General features: G+C 41.2%; 3 protein-coding genes across 3 annotated transcripts in view; 2 read left to right on the top strand and 1 right to left on the bottom strand.

The window, feature by feature from the left end:
* The window catches only part of LOC121596060 (class E basic helix-loop-helix protein 23), a 63,756-nt gene that overhangs the window by 36,434 nt on the left and 3,247 nt on the right, over positions 1-24,075 (top strand). The gene's annotated exons all lie outside the window — the stretch shown is intronic.
* Positions 1,833-6,745, bottom strand: LOC121596057 (uncharacterized protein K02A2.6-like). Its single transcript, XM_041920658.1, has one exon. The coding sequence runs from the start codon at positions 6,612-6,614 to the stop codon at positions 2,151-2,153; it is 4,464 nt and encodes a 1,487-aa protein (XP_041776592.1). The 5' UTR covers positions 6,615-6,745; the 3' UTR covers positions 1,833-2,150.
* Positions 19,961-21,540, top strand: LOC121596059 (toll-like receptor 9). Its single transcript, XM_041920661.1, has 2 exons — positions 19,961-20,128; positions 20,206-21,540. Exons 1-2 carry the CDS (start codon positions 20,103-20,105, stop codon positions 21,278-21,280), a joined length of 1,101 nt encoding a protein of 366 aa, XP_041776595.1. The 5' UTR covers positions 19,961-20,102; the 3' UTR covers positions 21,281-21,540.

Here is a 24,075-nt window from a genome sequence, read left to right as displayed (position 1 = left end):
ATAAAGTAAAGAATTAATGTAGAATTTCATGTCGCATGGTTTGATGAAACTACGTTTGCCCGTACAAAATGGAATTATTTACAAACTTTTACAAAATTCAAAACCGCTTCCGGCACATCAATCCTAAAAGTCGTTAATGTTAACGTTGTCTTCTTACAAAAACATTGAATATTTCATAGCATTTTATACTCTTTTTGAGTTAAGATGCTATTTTAATCCTTTTTGGACAGGCTTAAACTAACTATACCACTATTTACGTGTACTGTTCCACACGGAGCAAGATGTAAAAACATTTTCGTTCTGCTCCCAAACGCCTGTGCTGGAAATAAAATAAATAGAACGCTCTTTTACATTCGGTCTGTTTTGGGTGTCCCTCAGCGTAAATGGAGCATGGTGGTACTATACTTGCTTATCCCAGCCAGCATCGTTTATTCGCCCATGTCGAGGCGTTTTATTTCCTTCCCTCCCAAGGAGAACATTGCCGTTCGTATGCAGGCAGTTAAACGACCTTTTCTCTCTAGGCACACAGAACGCTCTGCAGCGCCGGGTAAGCGATAAAGAACAGTGCTTGTACCATCCACACCTTTCACAAGCTAGATTTCTGTCAAATCGAATCGAATGAAAATGACACAAACGAGCAAACGACGGGGTCCTCTCTATATACTTTCGACACTGGGAATTGTGTTTCATTGGAACGGTTGAGCAGCAAACACAAAAAAAAAACACACATACACCCTTATCCTTCCACCGATAAGCTTTGCAAGCATGGTTTTAATCGCTAAAGAATGTTCAAAGCTCTCCCATCATCCAAAGCCCTGGACAGGGACTCGGGTGGAGGCTACTGCCAAAGGTGATCCTGGTGGCATCGAGTCACCTCTACACGGCTCTGGCCCCGACAGGTGGCAGCTTTCGGTGTGTACCGGTCTATAGCAGCTCCTGCAGACGAAGCGAGGACGTAAGCGAGACTTAAAATAATCTCGACATCTCGACATCCTTTCCCCACTCCCCGTGTAACCCCGTGCCAGAAGTGTGTACACTAAACGCTTCGTGTCGAACGGATTTCTCACACCCATCCCACACACACGGGGAGGGGTAAAAGCGGGAGCTTTCTCGTGGGGTGAAGTTCAAGCAAAATCCAAACACCTTTGGGATAGGATATGGGGTGTCCCCGGCTCGTGGAGCAGAGCCGTACCGCTACCGGAAAGTCGACTTGAAAGATCGAACGTGGAAAAGCTTTTTACGGTTTCGGGTATGGTCGCTTGTGCAAGAGGATCGCTTTCTAGGTTCAAAAAGTCAAAACCAGAACATTCTCAACCTCTCGCAACTTTGACACGCAAACGGCCCCAACGGCTGCCGGCATGTGGGGGTTTCTCGAGTGGGTGCAGGGAAAATTTAGTAGCGCAGCGTTTTTCTTTATTATGCAGCGCGTGAAAGCTTTACGGTGTTAGTTTTGAGCATGTGCACAAAGTTGCACGTGTGGCGTTAAATGCAGTTGATCTTTTTTTTTAACATAGTGGCATGAATTTTACAGACATTGTTGTACGATCTTATCGGTATTTTAGCTCATATCAAATAAACTGTCAAGCTGATCGGTAGTTTATGTCAAATGAACTGTCAAGCTGACAGTGATTTGAATTCGTTTGTGTTAGTAAGACAGCGGTCTAATCTTGTTGCGCGCAACATTGTTGCTCGGAAACATATCGCTGAGGTGGTCTATGAATGTTGCTTGCAACATTTCGCTTTGACATTGTTTAGCGTCAAAAAATTGCTAATTAACAGCTCAGAGTTTATTTTTTTTATGTTCTTGAACGCATAAATAAATAAGTCCAAACACCAGGATAAAATACTTAAAACACTATATTACAATCACGGTTTACAACACATTAAACCTTACATAAAAAACCGATACGCCCGCTAGTCCCTAACGCTCGCTCTCGCACCTGTAACGCTGATGGCCTGCAGTGAAGTGTTCGTGAACGGTCACCCCGAGGTCGTCGTCCCGACCTCGGTCCTCGGCATGATCGCAATGGCTGCCCCCTTTAGCTGCACATGGATGTTGACAGTTTAGCGTCTGAAAGCCGTCGCACGTAGCGAGCGGCCCAGAGCACAATGTCGCGCAACGTTGATTCCGTCCACAACATCTCCCCCTGTTAATATAGCTGGTACTGGTCCAACCAACGTGAGGGTCTTATATTTCTAGAAGACCTACGTGGTGCTTGTACCAGCTGCTCTTCTTCCTTGTGGTCATCTAGTTGATCTGTTGGAGACTCTTCAGGTGATGTAGTTGAACAGGAAGTGTAGACTGAACCCGAATCAGACGATGACGATGGTGAGGACGCAGACGATGTGATCGCAAACTCAGGCGATATTGTAGACGATGGTGGAGTCGACGATGACGATGGTGACAAACAACCCGGTGATGCAAGAGACGTTGTTGGAGCCGATGATAACGATAATGGTGGCGCCTGAACAGGTGATGGAGTGCACTGATCGGCAAACAACGGTGGTGGCTCGTGCATTACATTCCATGAATCCAGAAATACATCCAGAGCTAAGGGTTTCGAAGAGCGGCTCTGCTGATGATGATTTCCATTACGTCTACGCATTTGATTTACATGCCTTCGAAGTGTACGTTGATCACCGGTTACAACTTCATACATAACGTTGCCACATCTTCCGGTTATGACTGCTGGCTCCCATTTCCAAATGTTTCTGTTGTATGTCTTGACGTACACTAGCTCTCCGCAGGACAACTCTCTCACCTTCTCAGGTACACTGTGTTTATATGGATGTAAGGTAGGACGAAGCAGATCCAAAGTTGTTCGCATTTTACGACCTAACATGAGCTCAGCTGGTGATTTCTTTTCTTCTGTGGACGGATTTGGAGTAGATCGATAGGTTTGTAAAAATATGTCCAATGCCTCCGGAAGTGATGTATCTTCTGCACTAATCTTTTTCATCGATCTCTTAAACGTGTCTACAAACCTCTCAGCCTGGCCATTTGACTGAGGATGAAATGGTGCTGTTCTCAGATGTTCTATGCCATTGTGAGCGCAAAAATCAGCAAAAAACTCGCTAGTAAACTGCGTGCCATTGTCACTTACAAGCGTGACTGGATTTCCAAAACGTGAAAATATTCCTCGTAGAATTGCTACAGTCGCCGATGCCGTAATGCTTGATGTTTTTACAATCTCTGGCCATTTTGAGTATGCATCCACGACAATTAAAAAATAGTCCCCTTCCAGAGGGCCAGCGTAATCGATATGCACACGCTGCCATGGTGACGAAGGTTTAGGCCAAGCAATAGGAGTTGAATGAGCAGGTGACTTTGAAGCAGCTTGGCTCCTCTCACAAGAGGCTACGCATTCGCTTATGTCTTTATCGATGGATGGCCAATATACGTAGCTACGGGCTAATGATTTCATCCTATTAATGCCAGGATGGCCACGATGGAACTGTCGGAGGCATCGTTTCTGAAGGCTGTTTGGTATTATGACTCTCTCTCCAAACAATAGGCACTCATCCACTGCTGATAACGCTTCCCTTCTTGCATAAAAACTTGCTAATTCTCCTGTATAAATAGTATTGTGTGGCCAACCGTTTTGTGTAAAATGTAGTACCTTTGATAAAATTGAATCTTTCCCCGTTTGTTTGGCTACTTCCGTAAAATTGATTGGTAAGGATGAGATGTTGCTGATGACTACTGATTTTACATCCTTCTCTAGCTCTAAATTGGCGATTATATAGTCTTCATCTGGCTTGCTGTGCTCGCTTATCAATCTTGATAGGATGTCGGCATTTCCAAATTTCTCCGTGGTTACATATTCGATTTCAAAATCGTACATTAAAAGCGTAAGGGCAAAACGCTGTAACCTGTTTGCAGTGTAAACCGGAATACCTTTCTTGTTTCCAAATATTCTTAGAAGAGGCCTGTGATCTGTCTGAAGACGGAAATGCCGACCAAATATCATCTTATGAAATTTGGTCACTGCGAAAATGATAGCTAGCCCCTCCCGGTCGATTTGACTGTATCTTTGCTCGGCTTTTGTAAGAGATCGTGATGCATGTTGTACAACCTTCATACTGCCATCAGGAAATTTGTGACTTAGAGTTGCTCCCAGACCAACGGAAGACGCATCAGCTGATACCACTATCTCAAGTCGCGGATCATAGTGGGTTAATAATAGGTTTGAAGACAATACTGACTTGAATTTTTCAAAAACTTTCTGGCATTCTGCAGTCCACGCAAATTCTCTCCCTTCTTTTAGTAGTGCATCCAGTGGGTACCGCAAATTTCGTAGATTTGGAATAAAGCGCCCATAATAATTGATTGCTCCGAGGAATGACCTTACTTCACTGACATCTGATGGTGCTGGCAAATTGGTTATAGCTTTAACTTTTTCCGGATCTGGTCTGATGCCCTGACTATCTATTATGTGCCCTAGATACCGTATTTGCTTCTTATTAAAAAAACATTTTTCTACGCGAATTGTGAAACCGTAATCTTGAATTCTAGCGAGCGTTTCATTTAAAATATCATCATGTTCTTTCTGATTCGTACCTCCGATAATTATATCATCCATGTAACTGGAAACTCCCCGCAATCCAATGAGCATTTTGTCCATCAACTGTTGAAAAGCCGCAGGAGCTACCTTGATGCCCGGTGGAAGTCGGTTGTAGGAGTAAAGCCCTTTATGCGTGTTGATGGTTAGAAACTTCCGACTCTGCTCAGCAATTTCGACCTGAAGGAAAGCATCCGATAAATCTATTTGTGTAAAATGAGTGCAATTACCTAGCCTGGCGAAAATATCTGCTGGTAGTGGAAGCGGGTACTCCTGGGGGTGCAAGGCTCCATTGAGACCGGTCGAGTAATCTCCGTAGATCCTTATCTGACCGTTTGCTTTCCGCACGACGACAATTGGTGCGGCCCAGTCCGAGAAATCGACTGGTGTGATGACTCCTAGCTTTTCCAGCCGGTCCAGTTCCTTGTCGACTGCATCCAGCATAGCGTATGCAACTGGACGTTTAGGGCAGAAAACTGGACGACACTGTTCCTTCAGCTGCAGAGTAACGTTTCCCTTTGTACATAGGCCCATGCCCTCTCCAAACAGCTTGGGATAACGTAGTCGTAGCTCCTTATTCGTTGATGATTGAATGGCGTTGCATATCTGATCAACAGGCACTGACCATAAGGAAAAAGCCTCGATTAGGTCGGTTCCCAACAGCTTTAAGTCCGCTTGCGAAACATAAACCGTCTCGACACGCTGCTCTTCTCTGATGGTGATGTTGGCACTGAATTCGCCGATTATAGGTAACACTGCTCCCGATGCTGTTTTGGCATCGACTGATGGCGGGGAAAGGGGGGGTGCTCCAATTAGTTCCCAGGTATTTTTGCCAATGACTGATATGTCAGAAGCGGTGTCGAGCTGTAGCCGAAGGTGAATGCCATTGATGCTAAGAGGTACATACTTCCTTCTCTCCTGAACGCTGTGCACATTGACTGAGACCGTTCTAGTATTTGCTTGCTGACGATTGAAATTCGTTTGGTTATAGTTCCGACGATAATTGTTGTACGTTCTGCAAAACCCTTCTTTGTGGCCTATTCTTCCACAATCGGTACATTTGTGAGTACGGTACGTACAGTCTCGAGACCAGTGTAGTCCTCCACATAGCCAACACGATCTGCTAGGGGGTTTCGAATCGGATGGCCTCTCTGACAGGTTGCTACGATAATGCTGGAACCGTGTTTCCTTATGCTGCACTGCATAGACTTGTTCGGTGTTCTCTCTTTCGATCATTGCGCTGTCGTGTCTTAAGTTGATAATGCGTTGACATTCGGTTGTAATATGCTCCAGAGTGGTTTCAGGACGTTCCTCGATCCGCGCTAACAGTCTTTGCCGAATTTCCACATCCTTATCATCTTTCAACCCGCAAACAAATACAAGGCATTTGAGCTGCTCCTCCGTCAAATTGCCTAGCTCAAAGTTGACTACACCACGGTTGACGCGACATGCGTACGCTAGATAATCTTCCGTCTTCCCCTTCACCGTATTTAAGCATTTGAACCGTCGATGTAACAGGGACTCCTTAGTTCCGAACAAATCTGTCAGCTTAGCGACCGTCTCTGGTAATGAAAAATCTCGTGAGAACTTTGGCAAGATGAAATTTACATACCGGTCATGTTCAAGAGTTCCTAGCTTGCGCATGAGAAGGCGCACTTTTGCTTCGTCGCTCAACCGGGCAGCATCTCTTTCGAACAGGTCCTCATAGCGGTTGTACCATGCGGCAAATGTCGTTCCAGCCTCAGCATCGTATCTAAATTCTTTAATGTGGCTGCACAACGAATCCAAAATTTGTTCCGGTGATGTGGATGAACTTTGGCCTGACCCTTGCTGCTGCATTAACTGCGCCAAAATGTTCTGCTGCTGTGCCATTTGCTGCTGCATTAATTGCAAGATCTGCATCATCGACGAACTATCCATCGACACCGATGGCGGCGTTTGTAATGGAGGATACTGCACTGATGGTTCACCAGAACCATTTTGTAGCTGGTGCGTTGGTTGCACATTAAAACCCGCACTCGAGCGCCTTTCTTCATCACCACTGGTATTCATTTTATAAATTATTTGCAGAGAAAAAAAAAATGTCCTCGACAGAAAAAAAAATAAAACCGAACTGTACACGAACTTTTCAATCAAGCTACTGAGCTTAGCTGTCCCATAACACACGTTCTGATTATCCTTTTTATATATTATTATTATTTTTTTTTTTTCTTTTTTTTTTAGTTAGGGAAGGAGCAGTTTTTTTTTTCTTTTTCAACGCAGGTTCTACACACTGAAGAGGAAAATATTTCTCGTCGCCACTTTTATGTTCTTGAACGCATAAATAAATAAGTCCAAACACCAGGATAAAATACTTAAAACACTATATTACAATCACGGTTTACAACACATTAAACCTTACATAAAAAACCGATACGCCCGCTAGTCCCTAACGCTCGCTCTCGCACCTGTAACGCTGATGGCCTGCAGTGAAGTGTTCGTGAACGGTCACCCCGAGGTCGTCGTCCCGACCTCGGTCCTCGGCATGATCGCAATGGCTGCCCCCTTTAGCTGCACATGGATGTTGACAGTTTAGCGTCTGAAAGCCGTCGCACGTAGCGAGCGGCCCAGAGCACAATGTCGCGCAACGTTGATTCCGTCCACAACATTTTTTATCATTCACTTGTTGAATAACGTGTTGAAAAAAACAAAATATACACCAAACAATGTATTATAAATGCTTAAAATCCAAATTTAGCGGATGTCAACAAAACGCACACTGCTGCTGTGTCATTTCATACACCCGATCATCATGACCAAGGTAAATAAAAAATGTTGCCAGACAAAAATCAAATTGGATTGAATTTGGCATGCAACAAAGTTGCGCTAGCTGTCAAAATCCATACATTTCGCCAGCAACAATGTTGCGAGCAACAAGATTAGACCAGTGCCTAAGTTACTCATATGCCGAATTATTGATTTATATTTAGTTTAAATTCCAAGAAAAAAAATTATCTTTTACTGTTAGCTTGTTTTGTTTTACGAATTCTAGATATTGATTTTATATTTTATGGTATATTGTATGTATATCTTTTTACTAGTTTTTGTTCACGCCGAAGGTTTTAGTTTATTGCTTACAATTTTTGAAATAATTTTCCTCTTACTTAGAAGTTTGTTTTTTATCTTTTAAATTCCTTTAAATTTTCATTGAAATGCTTTATTGTATATGTGTTTTGTTTTGATTTGTACTTAGTTCTGTTTCTCTTATGAACTGTATCATTACTTCATTTATATCTTGAATTTTCTGTTACTTTTTAATTACTATCACTATCAATGTGTACCTTGTTTATCAACTTATCTCTTCTTATTTCAATTTAGTTATTTATTGTGCTTTATTACATTCATTGATTGCGTCCTTACATGTTCATTATTCTAGGCTCCTGTTTTATTACACTTTTTTATTTAATCTTTTATTCACTTTGGTTCTTTATTATTTCGGTTATATAAAAGGACTCCACTTAAAGCAGTTGGAATGCGTCCAAATGTAGAGTGGATATAATTAAAGAATAATCGTATTTTTGGGCAGAAAAAAACACGAACCAATAAAGCTACCGCTCTTAAAACCGTGATAAGAAAAACGAACGGAAAGTTCATACACTACCTCCAAAAAATGGAGAGCAAAAACGAACACTAGGCACTCAGCCTGGCCGCATCCTTTCATTCCATTAAGCTTTCTCGTGCGCCCGGTTCCAGTTGCAACCATAAAGCAACTTAATCCTTTTATCGTTTCCGGTACAATTCAAAGGAAATATAATTAACGTCCGGCAGGTTGTCGCTTCCCTCTCCTACACCTTTCGCTTGCGCCCTTTGGAGGTGAAAAATGGGGTTTCATAGCAAAATATGAAAAACCCTCTCTACGTCGGGGAGCCAGAAGACAGGACAGGCACCGATACGATGCGGGCAGCATTAGCATTGGGTATCGTTCGAATGTATGAGAGAGAGAGAGAGCGACGCGAGTGCTTCGATGCAAAAATACGTCCCGGTATCCATCCGGTGGATGTGGTTATGCTGGGCACGGTAGATAAAACCGGCCCCGGTACCCAGAATAAGCATCAATGGCAATGGGAATTAAAAATGCATCATCTTTCGACCCTGCCAGACATGCTTTCCGAAGCGTTGCTGTGAGAATGCAACAGCGTGTTGGTTTTCGTAGTAGGAACGGGTATTTTGGTATTGGGAACACAACAAAAAAGATACGTTCTCTGCTGCTGCCAGAGTCGATGAAAGCTCCTGGCACCATCACTGAAGCTTCGCGATGCTGGCTTGCAACAAATTAATATCGAAGTTCGGACAGAGAGCCCGAGCAGGTTGCATCTGTTGCCTTGTTCCTAAGCACACAGAAGCAGGCAAGCAACATTTGCATCAAAATAGCGATTCCCATTCGCAACTACTACCCTTTTTGTATCGACTTTCCGGGGGGGGGGGAGCCTGATAAGGTTAGGGTAAGTTCTGTGCAATATTTGTAACACCGGCATCGTCATCATCATCATCCTTTTGCTCATGGTTTATGCATGGCTGCATGCAAAGCTGCACGCGCAACGGCACGGCCAACAACAATGGCCAGCAACACCATTCACAAAGGCACAAACCCCTCAATCATCTAATGTAAATTCGAACTGTTCACCCAGTGTCTGTAGCAGACTCGGTTTGTTCACGCGTCAGGTTGTGCATTGAGCTGCTGAGCGGGAAAATCCCCATTGGATGCATATACAATTTACCGACAACAACCGGTAGTACGGCTACGGTGTGAACGTAACCTGCCGGAAGGTGTTCTTATGGGCTTGAACCGTTCAGCTATGGGAATTTTCGTAGCGACAAAGGATAAAAGGGAACTCATTTGTGCTAAATTCACTTGGCAACGCAAAAATAATCATGCAAATGGATGACTTGAACCATCCGTTTTGGGAATCAAGCTTCAGCATGAGCGACTGTTTCAGAGTGTGCTCCATTGCAAACCAGGGTTATCTTTTATGTCATATTTAATTCCAAAGAATCTCTTACCCGTCGCATGAAAACGGACGGTTTGCTTGCGATTGCACCACAGTTAAAAGGGCGTAGATAAGCTCGGTTTGGAAAATTATTACAGCTCCAGTAAAGCATCCAGTCCCTTGTGCCTTTGTTCGGTTATGTGTTTCCAAACTCCGATCAATAATTCCCATCACGGTTGAAATCTACGCCGAGCCCGAGATACAGGTACACATTTGCACAGCAGGAAATGCGATTGAATCGAAGGGCCATGATAAATAAAACTTTACTTTACTGCACGGTTCCGGTGCGGGAGGCAAGGCAGTAGCAAACAAACAACCAGCTTTAATGCTTACGCCCATGAAGCCATCGGGAAGGGAAATACGGCGCATCTCGGATATCGGACGATAATGATCACTCTGCAGTGGCCGATTCGTACTCGATCTCGCTTTCTCTCTTTCTCGTAATGGTAGTTTCTCACTTGGTTATACCCCTGGAAGCACACGTTACTGTTTCGTCTTCCCCTTGATGCAAGATGCACAGCCGGTATTCAAATACAGCAGAGCAGCAGCTCACCCGCATCCCGATGACAAATGGTCCTCGTCCTCGGTGGTTAAATCCCACCCCGAGGCCACGAATGCACACCATATGGTGCACGAATTCGATACGCAATACTGGTGTGACTTTAATATGTGTTTTTTATGCACAGCTTCATTTAACTGCAGCTCGTTGAAGGAGATTGTTGTTCATTCAGGGGCTGGCAGGTTACTGGAGAGGTTTTGTGTTTGCCTGCAGGAGTTAAGCACTAATTTAATTCCTTAAGCTCTTAGGTGTGAATGATAGGCTCATAAATAATTTATAAAATGGAAGAAATTCTAGATGCCAGCCCAGCATCGTACGATATTGTGCCGCCTCCATCGCCATCTAACTCATTAATTACAACGTTGAATTGCACTCACACTTCAATAGGGTACTGAAATTTGAGCAGCGGTATTTTGTTTCAAAACAGTAACAAAATGTCCATTAGAAATGAATGTGAATAAGTAATTCTGTGCGAATTCGTAAAATCTTACTTAAAGATTTATCGCAGTAACGTAAACACCTGGAAAAAGTATCAAATACGCTACAAAGATAGATTAAAATGAGCATGCACGAACAAATAGAGTGGAATTCTACCAATTGCATACTTTTAGGCGCTTTTGTCTACTACCGAGCCTAAGTGTAGAAAATACGCCTAAAAGTATGCAATTTGTTAATTGAACGAGTGGTTAATCGATCTAATCAAGTTTGAGTCACAAATAAATGGATAAATGGGCTTAATTATGCTATGAGCTAATTTCATTTCATGTTTAGACTACTTTCTGTTCATCTTTTGCACCATATTTGTAATTGGTACCGTTATTTTCTACTCGTTCTTCAAAGCAGCATCAATCATTCCGCCGAAAAATAAACAACCGAACTGAATGGGTTTTTTTTAATACGTTGGTCGCTCTCAAAGACGTATGAATTTAATTTTCATTCCGGCATCAGCATAACAAACCTCATCCTTACACCCTTTCTCTCATGCTGCCCTGCTTGTTCAGCTATTCCGCCGTACGGCAAAACCTCAAACTCCAAAGTTCGCGCTTACTGCAGCAGTTTGTACAACCGCAAACCAACACACACACACCCTGAAACTTATCTAAATTAATTTCTTCCATTTCCGGGCGACATTTGACATGGAGCAGCGCTTCAACTTCAAGCTCCTCCCATCGTCACCGTCCAGACACTCCAATTCGCAGCCCCGTTTGCAACCATAGTTGCCGGGGGGTTTTGCGTACTTTCGTGGCACTAAACTTCCGTAACTGGTACTGCACGGTTGTTCAACACTTTCTTCCCACGGCAGTGGGGCAAAACTCGGGCAACTTTCTCTAAGCAAGGGAAGCAAAAGGAAGCGCAAACCTTAGTTTTTACAGCCAAATCGATGTTGGATGGAAATCCTCCGAGCATAAAGCGTGCAAAGTTTTGCAGAAGCAAAATTACACACAAAAAGGAGAGGAAAGCATACAAAAAGAAAAAGCTCCCCGCCGGGAGAAGGTACGGTACAAGAGTGATGAGCGCAAGGTGAAGAAACTTTTGCACCGACATCCCGGCTGGCTAGGAGGAAAAGTGATGTAGTTCACCCCTTTCTACGCACCGTGTTATCGTACTTCAAGTGGGAATAAAAGTGAAATAAATGAAAAAATCTAAAAATAAGAGAGGAAAAAAATCCCAAACCCACTTCAGTCGAACGCGCTAAACAACCACCACAGGGAGAGAGAGAGCGTGTTGCGTGGTCCTTTTTTCCTTCTTTTCGCCCCCAGGGCTTACGACTCACCGCTCACTGCGGGGTAGTTTGACCGGCCTGCCTGCCGTAGCCACATCAAAACCCGGTCACCGCTCGGCGTGGGGAAATTGGAAAGACACGTCGGGGGCAGAGTTGCTGCCCACGGACGGAAAATGGAAATTGTAAGAAATGCTAATAATAAGCAAATTAAAAATTTCTCGATTGAATTTAAATGAGTTTTCAGCCATGTTTGGTGTGCCATGGGATGGAGTGGAGGGATGTGGTTGGTCCTGCAGCAACGAGCACAAGGGCCTGATCCTTGCCCGTGACATGAGCGGGCGATGGGATGGGACTGACGGACACAGCAGGGGCACACCGTGAAACCCGGAACAGCCGAGGGGCTAACGCGTGCAGGCAAAAAAAAAACCGCCGATGCGCTGCAGTTCCGATGAATTGAAATAAATTTAATTTATTCCTTGCGCCGCCGTTGGCCGGGTTGGCAATTTCTCGCTTGCCCTCTCGCGGAACGGGGGAAAGAAAAGGGTGGTATTGTTGATTATTCGTCTCCTGTTTTGGTGGTACAATTGGTGCTTCCGATAGTATTACTTGCCGTGGATCGGGAGGATAAAACGGAACCTCAACCATGATACGGTATACTTGAGATGTGTGTTTAAAATTTAAACTATATTTTCTGCCTTATAATTCGATCGGATACGATGAAAGGACATTCATAGATGGCAAACAATTGATTTAATTAAAAATATTGTTTGGCAAAACTAGCTATCGTGTTCAACCGTTGGAATCAAAACAAAATGGAAACTTTCGATATCAAAACAGCCACCGCTTTGGTGCAAATATACGATGGCAATACAGATGGTTTGGAAAATTTTGTGGACTCTTCAAATTTATTAAAGGAATTATGTCCAAAAAATCCACAAATGTTGGTAAAATTTTTAAAAACAAGATTGATAGGAAAGGCGCGTTTAGGACTGCCGCCTAATATTGACGATTTTGACTCGTTAATAAATGATATACGGTCCAGATGTCAAGAAAAACTTAATCCAGATAAAATAATAAGTCAATTGAAATCTATTCGCCAGACGGATACTAAAGCTCTTTGTGATGAGGTTGAATTACTCAGCACAAAATTAAAAAACGTTTATTTGCAGTTGCACATTCCCGAAAAAGTTGCAAATGACATGTCATTAAAGCATGGGATTAATGCTCTGATTGAAAAAGTTCATAATCAGGAAACAAAAATTGTTTTAAAAGCAGGTCAATTCGCATCTGTTTCAGATGCTTCAGAGAAAGTATTAGAAAACGAAAGGAATAGCAACGGTTCACAAATATTAGCCTTCAACAGAAACTACTATGACAATAGAAAATTCGTTCGTAATAAATACCCGCCGAACACATACAATAGATTCCAGCCAAACACAAATAATAGATGGTTTTCCAATAGATCTCCTCTTGGTAATAATCAGGCAACTAGCAACAGATTCCAAAACCAAAGATATTCTAATAACTCTTTCAGAAAACAATTTCCAAATACAAATACTCGTAGAGTCTACAATACACAAGCTGCAGAAGAGGAACATTTTTTAGGGGTACCACAGGCGTTAGAAGAAATCATTCAACCTACAAACGATGGTCAACATTAGCGATAAACTTAAATGCTAATAACTTTATCAAAATTAAAGTAGAAATGGCAATGGGTGAAATAAGCATATTAATTATCGACACGGGAGCAGACGTGTCATTGTTCAAAGTTGATAAAATAAAACCAACACAGCAAGTCTACGCGCAAAATAGGATAAACTTAACAGGCATAACAACCGAATCGGTATCAACATTAGCAACTACTAGCACTAATATAACATTCGGAAATGCTTCTATTAACCACACTTTTCATATCATTCCTGCAGAAATAGATATCACAGCGGATGGTATTTTGGGAAGAGATTTTTTCACTAAACATAGATGTGTTATAGATTATGAGCACTGGCTTTTAAATTTCAATTGTTACGGTGTTACAATCAGCCACCCTATTGAAGATAGTATCAATGATGGTTTCATATTGCCTCTACGCAGTGAGGTTATCCGAAAGATAAATTTGCCCGACCTCGTTGAAGACTCTATTGTCCTTGCGAGCGAAATATTACCAGGAGTATTTTGTGGCAACTCTGTGGTATCAAAACAAAACCAATATGTAAAATTTGTAAACACCACTGAAAGCAATGTGTATATTGAAAAAGATTCATTTAAACCACAGATTGACCCGCTGAAAAATTATATTCAGAAAAATTTAAAATTTAAAAGCACTAAAGCAAATGAATCTAAAATAAAAACATTATTGAGCAAAATCGATAGTCAGAATGTTCCTAAATATATAATCCCTCATTTAGAAAAAATATTATCCGAGTACCACGATATTTTCTGCACCGATAATGATCAAATCCCAATTAATAATTTTTACGAGCAATCGATACAATTGAAAGATAACGTACCATGTTACATTCCGAATTATAAGCAAATATATTCTCAAAGTGACGAGATAAAAAATCAGGTTGATAAAATGCTTAAAAATAACATAATAGAGCATTCGGTTTCTCCATATAATTCACCAATTTTATTGGTACCAAAAAAATCTGGAGATAACGAAAAAAAATGGAGATTGGTAGTAGACTACAGGCAGTTGAATAAAAAAATAATGCCTGATAAGTTCCCACTACCTAGAATCGATGATATATTAGACCAATTAGGAAGAGCAAAATATTTTACTACTTTGGACCTTATGTCCGGGTTTCACCAGATACCTTTACACAAGAACTCTAGAAAATATACTGCTTTCTCAACTTCTTCAGGCCATTATCAATTTACAAGACTCCCTTTTGGGCTGAATATAAGCCCTAATAGCTTTCAACGGATGATAACGATAGCAATGGCGGGACTTACTCCGGAGAGTGCTTTTGTTTACATAGATGATATTATTATAACGGGTTGCACAATGCAACATCATCTAGAAAACTTAATGAAAGTATTTAACAGGCTAAGAAATTATAACTTGAAGCTAAATCCAGAGAAATGTAAATTTTTCCAAAACAATGTAACCTATTTAGGTCACAAAATAACAGATAAAGGCATATATCCCGATGAGTCCAAGTTCGAAACGATAAAAAAATACCCAGTACCAATAAATGTGGATGAAGTTAGAAGGTTTGTAGCGTTCTGCAATTACTATCGCAAGTTCGTTAAAAATTTTGCTGAATTGGTAAGACCGTTAAATAATTTACTAAAGAAAGGAGCTACATTCACGTGGTCTAATGAATGTCAGCATGCTTTCGACACTCTTAGAAGAAGCCTTGTATCACCTACTATATTACAGTACCCAAACTTTGAGAAAGAGTTTATCATTACTACTGATGCGTCCGATGTAGCATGTGGCGCTATCTTATCGCAGAAAACAGATGGTAATGACCTACCTATTGCATACGCGAGTAAAAGTTTTACTAAAGGAGAGAAATCTAAACCGACTATAGAAAAAGAGCTAACAGCAATACATTGGGCAGTAAATTATTTCAAACCTTATATTTTTGGAAAAAAGTTTAAAGTACGAACCGACCACAGACCATTGGTATATCTATTCAACATGAAAAATCCTACTTCAAAACTAACACGCATGAGGTTAGACCTGGAGGAATTTGATTTTGAAGTGGAATTTGTGCAAGGAAAAACGAACACAGGAGCTGACGCACTATCGAGAATTGTCATTGATTCAGACAAGTTGAAGCTTATGCAAAAGAATAATGCAAACGAAACAAATGATAAATCACTACTAGCAGTGAAAACAAGAGCAATGACAAGACTGAACAATTTCAAGCCTCCTCCAGAATTAAACGAAGATGAAAAAGATTCCATAACTAAACCTACACTTTGGCAAACAGAAAACCCAACAGAAGTAAACAAACTTTTGAAAATCCTGTCAAAAACAGAATATGGCAAAATCAAAATAACAGTTTTCAATAATAATTACAACAAGGAGTTAGGAAATACAACAATTCATTGTTATGAAGATGGAAGTCAGGCGCTAGAGTCTGCTCTTCTAAAAGTACAACAAATAGCAAAAGAATACAATCGTGACAAAATTGCAATTTCATTAGAAGATCCCCTATTCAGGCAATACTCTTTTTACACCATAAAGGAAATCGCAGATAATGCCATTTCCGGTTTAGAGATCATTGCTTTTATTCCACCAAAATGGATTTCAAAAAAGGAGGAAATAGCAAATATTTTAGAAAACTATCACATGTCACCTTCGGGAGGACATGTCGGACAGTATCGATTATACCTCAAAATTAGAGAAAAATATAAATGGAAGAATATGAAGGAAGAAATTAAAAATTACGTTAGAGGCTGCAAAGTATGCAAAGTGAACAAAATCGTAAGACATACAAAAGAAAAAAGTGCTGTTACGACTACACCTTTAAAGCCTTTCGAAGTAGTCTGTATAGACACAGTGGGTCCCTTGCCGAAAACCAATAAAAATCATAGATACATCGTTACAATGCAATGTGAACTCTCGAAATACATTGTTCTTATTCCAACAGAAAATAAAGAAGCGAACACGATAGCTAGGGCCATGGTTGAGAACTGCATATTAAAATACGGGAGGTTTCTTGAGATGAAATCGGATCAAGGCCTTGAATACAATAACGAGGTATTAAAAAAGGTAGCGGAGTTGCTGGGGATCAAGCAGACTTTTGCCACTGCCTATCACCCAGAAACCATAGGTTCCTTGGAAAGAAACCACAGAACACTCAATGAATACTTAAGAGCATTTACAAATGAGCATGGTGACAATTGGGATGATTGGCTAAAATTTTACGAATTTAATTATAACACAACACCTCATACAGATACGAACTATAGCCCATACGAATTAATATTTGGAAAAAAAGCAATTCTTCCCCAAGATTTATGCCATGGTAATATTGAACCAGTATACAATTATGATGCATATTTTAATGAAATTAAATTCAAATTGCAAAAATCAAACGAAATAGCGCGTAAAAATTTAATTGAGCAAAAAGAAAGAAGACAGATTAGAGCAAATAGTAATGTAAACCCCCTTATCTTAAAAATAGGAGATGCGGTTTATCTAAAAAACGAAAATAGAAAAAATTAGATCCGATATACTTAGGACCGTACATAGTAGTAAAGTTAGATAATGTTAACTGTACAATAAAGAATACAAATACAAACAAACTAAGTACAGTGCATAAAAATAGATTAATTAAGGGATGAAAAGCATACGCTTTTCATTTCTAAAGGGGGGAGGTGTAGCGCCTGCAAGATAGGCAAAACGCGCGCAGAATAATTATAGCTAGCTAGGTTTAAATTATACACATATACACTTACACACATACACATAGTTAGATTTTTATTATGCATATATATATTTACACACATACATCTACAATTAAGGTTACACGTAGGATAGAATAGAATAGCATAAGATAGGAAATAGGAAATAGTAAAATAGGCGATAATTAGGATTAGCCAATGAGGAATAGGATTAAGGAATTTTGGCGCGAACGAGTGAGTATAAATTAAGGATAAGTTGAGGTTTAGGATGATTAACAAAAGTCCGATCTAAGAGGAAACGCTGCCCGAGTTAACATAGAAGAAATAAACTCCAAGTAACTACACAAATTCAAGCCACATTATTCTTTTGGGTAGTTAGAAGATTTCATATCACCACAATATTAAGTGTATAAATTTAACGATAAACAGTGAATTACCACTGCCACATTATTCTTCTGCCGCATTTCAAGGCTACTAATAGTTTTACGTTCTGCCCGTTAATTTGATAGTGGTTTCATTCGGTCAGAAACTGAATGAAGAATTTCTCCATTATTCGTTTTTATTTAAAAAAAACCAACGGCTAAGCTTATTTTTTGTGGAAGGTAAAAACACAATTTTCAAGCATTTATTTTCACTTCTTAACAAATTTACCTCACACATCATGCAGTTTGCTGAATGTTACTACACAAAACGCAAACCAAAAATAAGGGTTTAATGAATGTTAGGGACCATCCCTAAATGCCGTCACACCAATAGTTTAAAGAGAGTTGAGCTATTTGTTGGCTTTGCAAAAAATAATAAAAAAAATAACCACGGCTAGTGGGTTTATTTAAGTTTAAATGCCATTAACCATTTAATGCCTTTAAATGAATGTACAGGGTGGCATCGTAGATACACCTATTCGAGTGGCCCTGTATTGTGTTTTCTGTCGCTGTGTATCAAACTCATGGGCATATTTTGACAGCTTAATTTGTTAACTATTTATCCTGAAAAATGTACACTTATTGTCCACTTCAGTTTTCTCATATAGTAAAATGGATTCAAGTCGCGAACAAATAAAATGTTGCCTTTGCAAGGATTGACACACATACAGATTAGGCAGAAACTTTCTCATCACAATTTAAGTCGACTGTTCGTCTACCAGACCATCAAGCGATACGATGAGATAGGCACGGTTGTTCCAAAGAAGAAACCGGGCATAAAACGGAGTGTCCGGACTCCAGCGGTGATCAAAGCGGCAAAGGAACGTGTGCGTCGAAATCCAGCTGCCTCGGGAAGAAAAATGGCGCGTGAAATGAACATGAGTCACTTTGCTATGCAAAGCATTCTGAAAAAGGACCTTGGTTACAGAGCGTTTAAAAAGCAAAATATTGACGGCTTAACCAGCAAAAACATTACCGAAAGGGTGACCGGGGGGAGATCTCGGTTGTTGCTGAAGACACACGCAGGCCACAACATCATCTTTTCGGACGAAAAACTGTTCACTCTGGAGGAAAGCTTGAATAAGCAGAATTATCGTATTCATGGAGCATGTATTCGGGATATAACAGCCGATAAAAGAACAGTCAAACGGTATCAAAATGCGTCAGCTGTGATGGTTCGGGGAGCTATCTCGGCCAAAGAGAAGTTTCCGTTATTGTTTATCGACAAAGGCGTGAAGATCAACAAGGAGTCCTATTTAGAACACGTTCTTCAAGGCCACTTGAAACCATATGCTAAGAAGCTGTTTTGGCAACGACAGCTTTTGCTTCCAACAGGATTCAGCTCCAGCCTAAGGCTGCATAAGGCTTCGATCGTTCAGAAGTGGTGCAAAGAGCATTTGCCGTGTTTTATCAGTTCATCGGAATGGCCCGCCCAGATTTGAAACCCGTTAGACTTCAGCATATGGGGATACATGCTTGGAAAGTTGGGCGACGTCAATCATTTGCATTTGGACGGGTTCGGACGGACGGTTGTTAAAGATATGGGACGAAATGCCGGATGAAGTTGTGCGTGTGGTCTGCAACGATTGCCAAAAGCGCTTACGGGCGCTTATCAAGTATAAACGCGAAAGATTTTAAATAAATTAAGTAAAATGCAGGTTTAGTACAAATAGAAGCTATTTCAATCGATTCCTAAGCTAAATCAAACCTGATGTCAATTTTATTACAAAAACATAGTGTATCACTTCTACGATGCCACCCTGTAGAATTCGGCGCAATCTGAAAAATTCATTAACATGACTTCTATTACAAAATAAGTGTACAATAGCAATGATTTAAAGGTTTAACATGATTATTTAGCTCACAATGGAGTTTAGCGGTTAGCTTAGATATTTTTGGTTTTGTTTAACGCAATCAACATTGATTGTTAAAGAGTGGTTGAAATCTGTTTCCAAACGGTTATTTAAAATGCCATAAAATATTTATTACTTGAAGCGTAAGAAAAATGAAAAACAGAATGATTAAATTTGCACACAATTGGTCGGACTCCAAGATTACGGAATTCGAAAAATTACATCACATCTCGAAAAATAAAAATTAAACGTATACTAAAAAATATAGTTTTTCACAGACCTTCAAAGAAACATCAATCCAAAAGAGATTTGTGGCGAGAGTGTATGCCCAACTATTATTGATCGAACGGACGGGTGAAACATACAGATACGTTACGTAACTTATGGAGCATCCCTTCGTACGCTTTGGCAAAATGTGTAAGGTAATTTGCGATAATGACCTTACTACTGTTGTAGACTCAAAAGTTAAACGATGTGTTCGTACTATCTTAATGCGTATTCAGTTTACAATTGTCTGTGGTGCTGTATCATTACCTACCATTCCATAGATCGCACAGTGCGTGTGCAGAGTTTAACATAACGCTGTAAAATAATGTTATTTTTCACCAACCGTTTGTGGTAATAGAAGAAAAAATCCTATCACTTCGGAATGAAGTTCGTTTGTTTACTAAAAACCTTCTTTCTCCCTACTTCAGCACCGTCGTGACTGTTATGCTTTTACGCGCAAGTGCACAAGGATTGAAGTTCTGTTGCAATGAGCCCGACAGCCGATGCACCATAGAGGAGTGGAACCCATCAGAGGAAGGATATTTCTTTCTCAACCATATGCCAAACGGTACACATGTAATAAAAATTGTGAACCTGCAGAACGTATTGCTGGAGGCGAAATTGTGCAGCACAGTGGTACAGTTTGTCAACAGTCTTTCAGTCGAGAATTCGCCCAAGCTCGGTATCGTTATCATACCGGCTACATGTACCATAGAGACACTGATCATGTTCAAAACTGGCGTGCGAATCATTCACTTCGAGAAAAATAGTGCCATAATAAGTGTGACCATTAGGAACAGTCCCATAACGAATATTCCGGCCACGCTTCTAACGCTGCCCGCCATCCAGCACATACTGCTCGAGTACACAAAGATCGCGAGTATTGATCTGAGTTGGTTTTATCCGCTGAAGGGTTTAGCAACACTGAAACTAGTGAAGAGCAACTTGCAAGTCGTACACGGGGAAGGCAGTACGAACGTCACCACCGGCTTGAACGTGATAAACTTGAGCTACAACTCGCTGAGAGCCCTCAATCTGAACGGGTTCGCACCGTTCGCCGAACTGACGCAGCTTGTGTTAGCGCACAATAAGCTCGAATCACTCACCGGTGCGTTAAACATTCCGGCCCTTACCGGTCTTATGTTGAATCACAACCGCCTTAAGCAGCTGGACGCGTGCCAATGGAATGACACGCAGCGATTGCAGGGCATTACACTGGCACATAATTACCTTCGTCAAGTGCCGGCATGTTTGGAGCGATTCGCTAGCTTAGCGCACGTCGATCTGAACCACAACCGAATCGGCTACGTTCGGTGGGAAGATTTACAGCAGCTGCCCAAGCTTGCATCGATAGATTTATCGTTTAATCGTATCACCGCAATACCGGCCGACCAAGCCCAATATCCACCGCTGCTCAAGCAGCTGGATCTGTGCGGAAATCCGATCGGGGTTGTTACCATACCGGACGGATTAAATGACAGTATTCATGTGACAGTTGTTTGACTCTATTTGTCAGTGCAGCATTAGTGCATCCGCGGGTCCGACAGTCAATGCAAAATTGTCTAAAAGAGGTTTGTTTCATCGCTCAGTAGATACAGATTCAAAGCTTTGCAAACAATGGAGCATTATGGAGGAATACATTCAGGGGCATTAAGTAAAAACGTATGCAATTCGCATTACAAAATAGTCAAACGTGTTATCTCTGCTATTTGTAGCATACATTTAGGCACCAAAGGTGTATATTCTTATAATTTGCAGCAAAAAAAGCCACCGTTTTGGGGAAATTCTTTTATCTCTTTTTAATTGCCGATCCGAGGTGGGGAAAATAATGAAAAAATGGAGTTCAACAAATGAAATAAAGTGTTTGATTAAACAAAAAGCCCTTAATATTTTATGAATCCAGTAGCTTGGATAAATATAATTCACTCTCATTATTTGAGCTCTTCAAAACTTCTACACACACACACACACACACTGCTCGACGGCAGTATGGATTAGTAGTCAGTGAAGTATAGTGGTTCAAGAAACAGCAGATAATCACTAGCTCAACAGATATTCATTATTTATTAATTCCGTGCTCGGGCCTCCTTCCATTGCAATGTTTCATACAAACGGTTTGATTTGCAAATTTCTCCACCCTCATTATCGATCCGATCCGAGATTCTTGCCCCATCGCTTAGTAACCCCCGTTCCCCGTCGGTAGTTCTCAGCTACCTCAACCTGTCGCAAACGGTCGCCCCAAATCGCAACTAATTGCCATCGTTGAGTTTAAATGCCACCGCCTGACATTGTTTACGATTATTGGCGATCATAAATGAGTGCGATGTGAGTGTGTGGGTGTGTGTGGGCGTGTGTGTATGTGCAAGACGCTAATTAAGTCCTTACGGCGTACGAAACTTAAACCCCGGAGAGGGAAGAAACTACCGCTGGGCTGCAGCTGGTGCAAAGCTGTTTAACAAGAAATAAATATTATTACCATCCCTTGTTTCGTGTTTCGCTCGGCCGTGTAAGAAGCAGTGGGACAGCAGGGTCTCATTCAATTCCAAGGGGAAGGTGGGTGGTATTAAAACTTGGTCTCAAATCCCATAAAACGAGCTCGTAGTGTTTTGTAACAACACTGTGAACAGTTCCATACGCAAACTCCAAATGCCAAATAAGAGTGTCCGATAGTTAGAACGATAAAAGCCGAGCACTTCTTCGCATAGTATCGCAGAAAATGAACCAGAAGATTCTATTTGAGGTTGTTCTTAGGTCGTCCCTTTTGCTGTAGGATCCGCTACCCTTTTACGCTGTGTGTGTGTGTGTTTGTGTTGGTGGTGTAGTTTTGATGGAGTTGTGAACAATTCGGTCGAAAGCAAATCCCTTTCCCTACTATGTCTGACCCGATGAAGAGATTACGTCTTACTTCGTGTTATGTTTTCTTATGTCCTTCTTCATTCAAGGATACGGGCGCAAAGAATATCAGTTTTCCATAACCCTGTGCTAAACCTCGCCTACCCGATCGAAATAGTCTTGTTGTATTTTTACACGTTTCCTTGAAGGAAACAGCACCCTGAAAAGAGTGTCCGCCAGAGATGGCTTTTTGCTCGAACAACTCGAATACAGCAGGGCACAGCGATTGAAAAGTGCCCGGAATAATCGAGCGTAGCAATGGGAATTGAAAATTCAACTCACTTCATTTCAACATTCGGCCCGGACTGGTTCGTCCTTTCTCGGATCGATGCAACGGTGCAGCATCACCGCCAAGCACTGCACAGATGAGTGAAACTAATGCCTAAGAGGCCTTTCCGTCTCTGCCATCCCTTCCAACACCATCTGGCTGCTTTCTTTTGCGATACACTCGGCAACGGCCGAGGGGTGCGCTTACTGTAGTACCCTCTCCCTATATGGCAAGGGTGGGATTTATTTGGCACAAATCGTTACAGAGACAGACAGAGTGCCCTACAGGGGTTGCTGAATGCTAATTGTATGCGGCTCTGTCGCTGTATGTATGCACGCGTTGCCTACCATTGCCGGATGGATTTGTGCGTTCGCTGCGAGAGGGGTTGCGTACATAACGTACACACGCTATATGTGCGTACGCATGTACGGCACCGGGACGCATCGTTGGCAACTCGATGCCACCGAATGCTGTGCGGAGGCTGCCGCTGCGGCTGTTGCTACTGCTGTTGCTGCCTACGGTTCTGCACCGCTGCCATCGGGATCGTAATGTTTTGCGCCCATAATAGGGCGCCAGCTATACGCAAACTATGCGCGTGATTCGCGCGTGGGATAAATTTTGATCAGAACGCACCATCCCGGAACCGTTGCCACTGGAGGTGAAATTGAATTCAGCACAATGGCAAGCAATGGGAAAGACCATTTATTGCTGGAGATGGACGTGAATTTAATGTATTTTGAATATGAGTAAAGAAGGAAGTTTGTTGGTAAGTTTGTATTTATCGTATACAAACATATTTAATCGAACGATTTAGGATAAACAATTGCTTTATGGCTACCAATTTTATAACATATTTATAGAATCAATTTGACTGCATTGGACTATTTTTCAACACAGCATATTCAGTTTCAAATTATGTAAAAAATAAAAAAATATATATATTTTACCTTAAACTCCCAACAACTACCAAAAAATGAATATTTCAATCCAACAGCTATACCCAAACAAGAAATAAACAAAATTTTAAAACTAAGTTAAAACATATTATAAGCTGCATAATCTCTTCTCACCAATCAAACCGATAAGCTATAGTTTGTTATATTTTTTATTTTTTATTTATTCTACCAAATTCCTGTGG

Source organism: Anopheles merus, chromosome 3R (assembly GCF_017562075.2).
Source record: "Anopheles merus strain MAF chromosome 3R, AmerM5.1, whole genome shotgun sequence".
Classification (NCBI taxonomy): Eukaryota; Metazoa; Arthropoda; class Insecta; order Diptera; family Culicidae; genus Anopheles; species Anopheles merus.
This window is presented reverse-complemented; position numbering and strand designations above follow the sequence as displayed.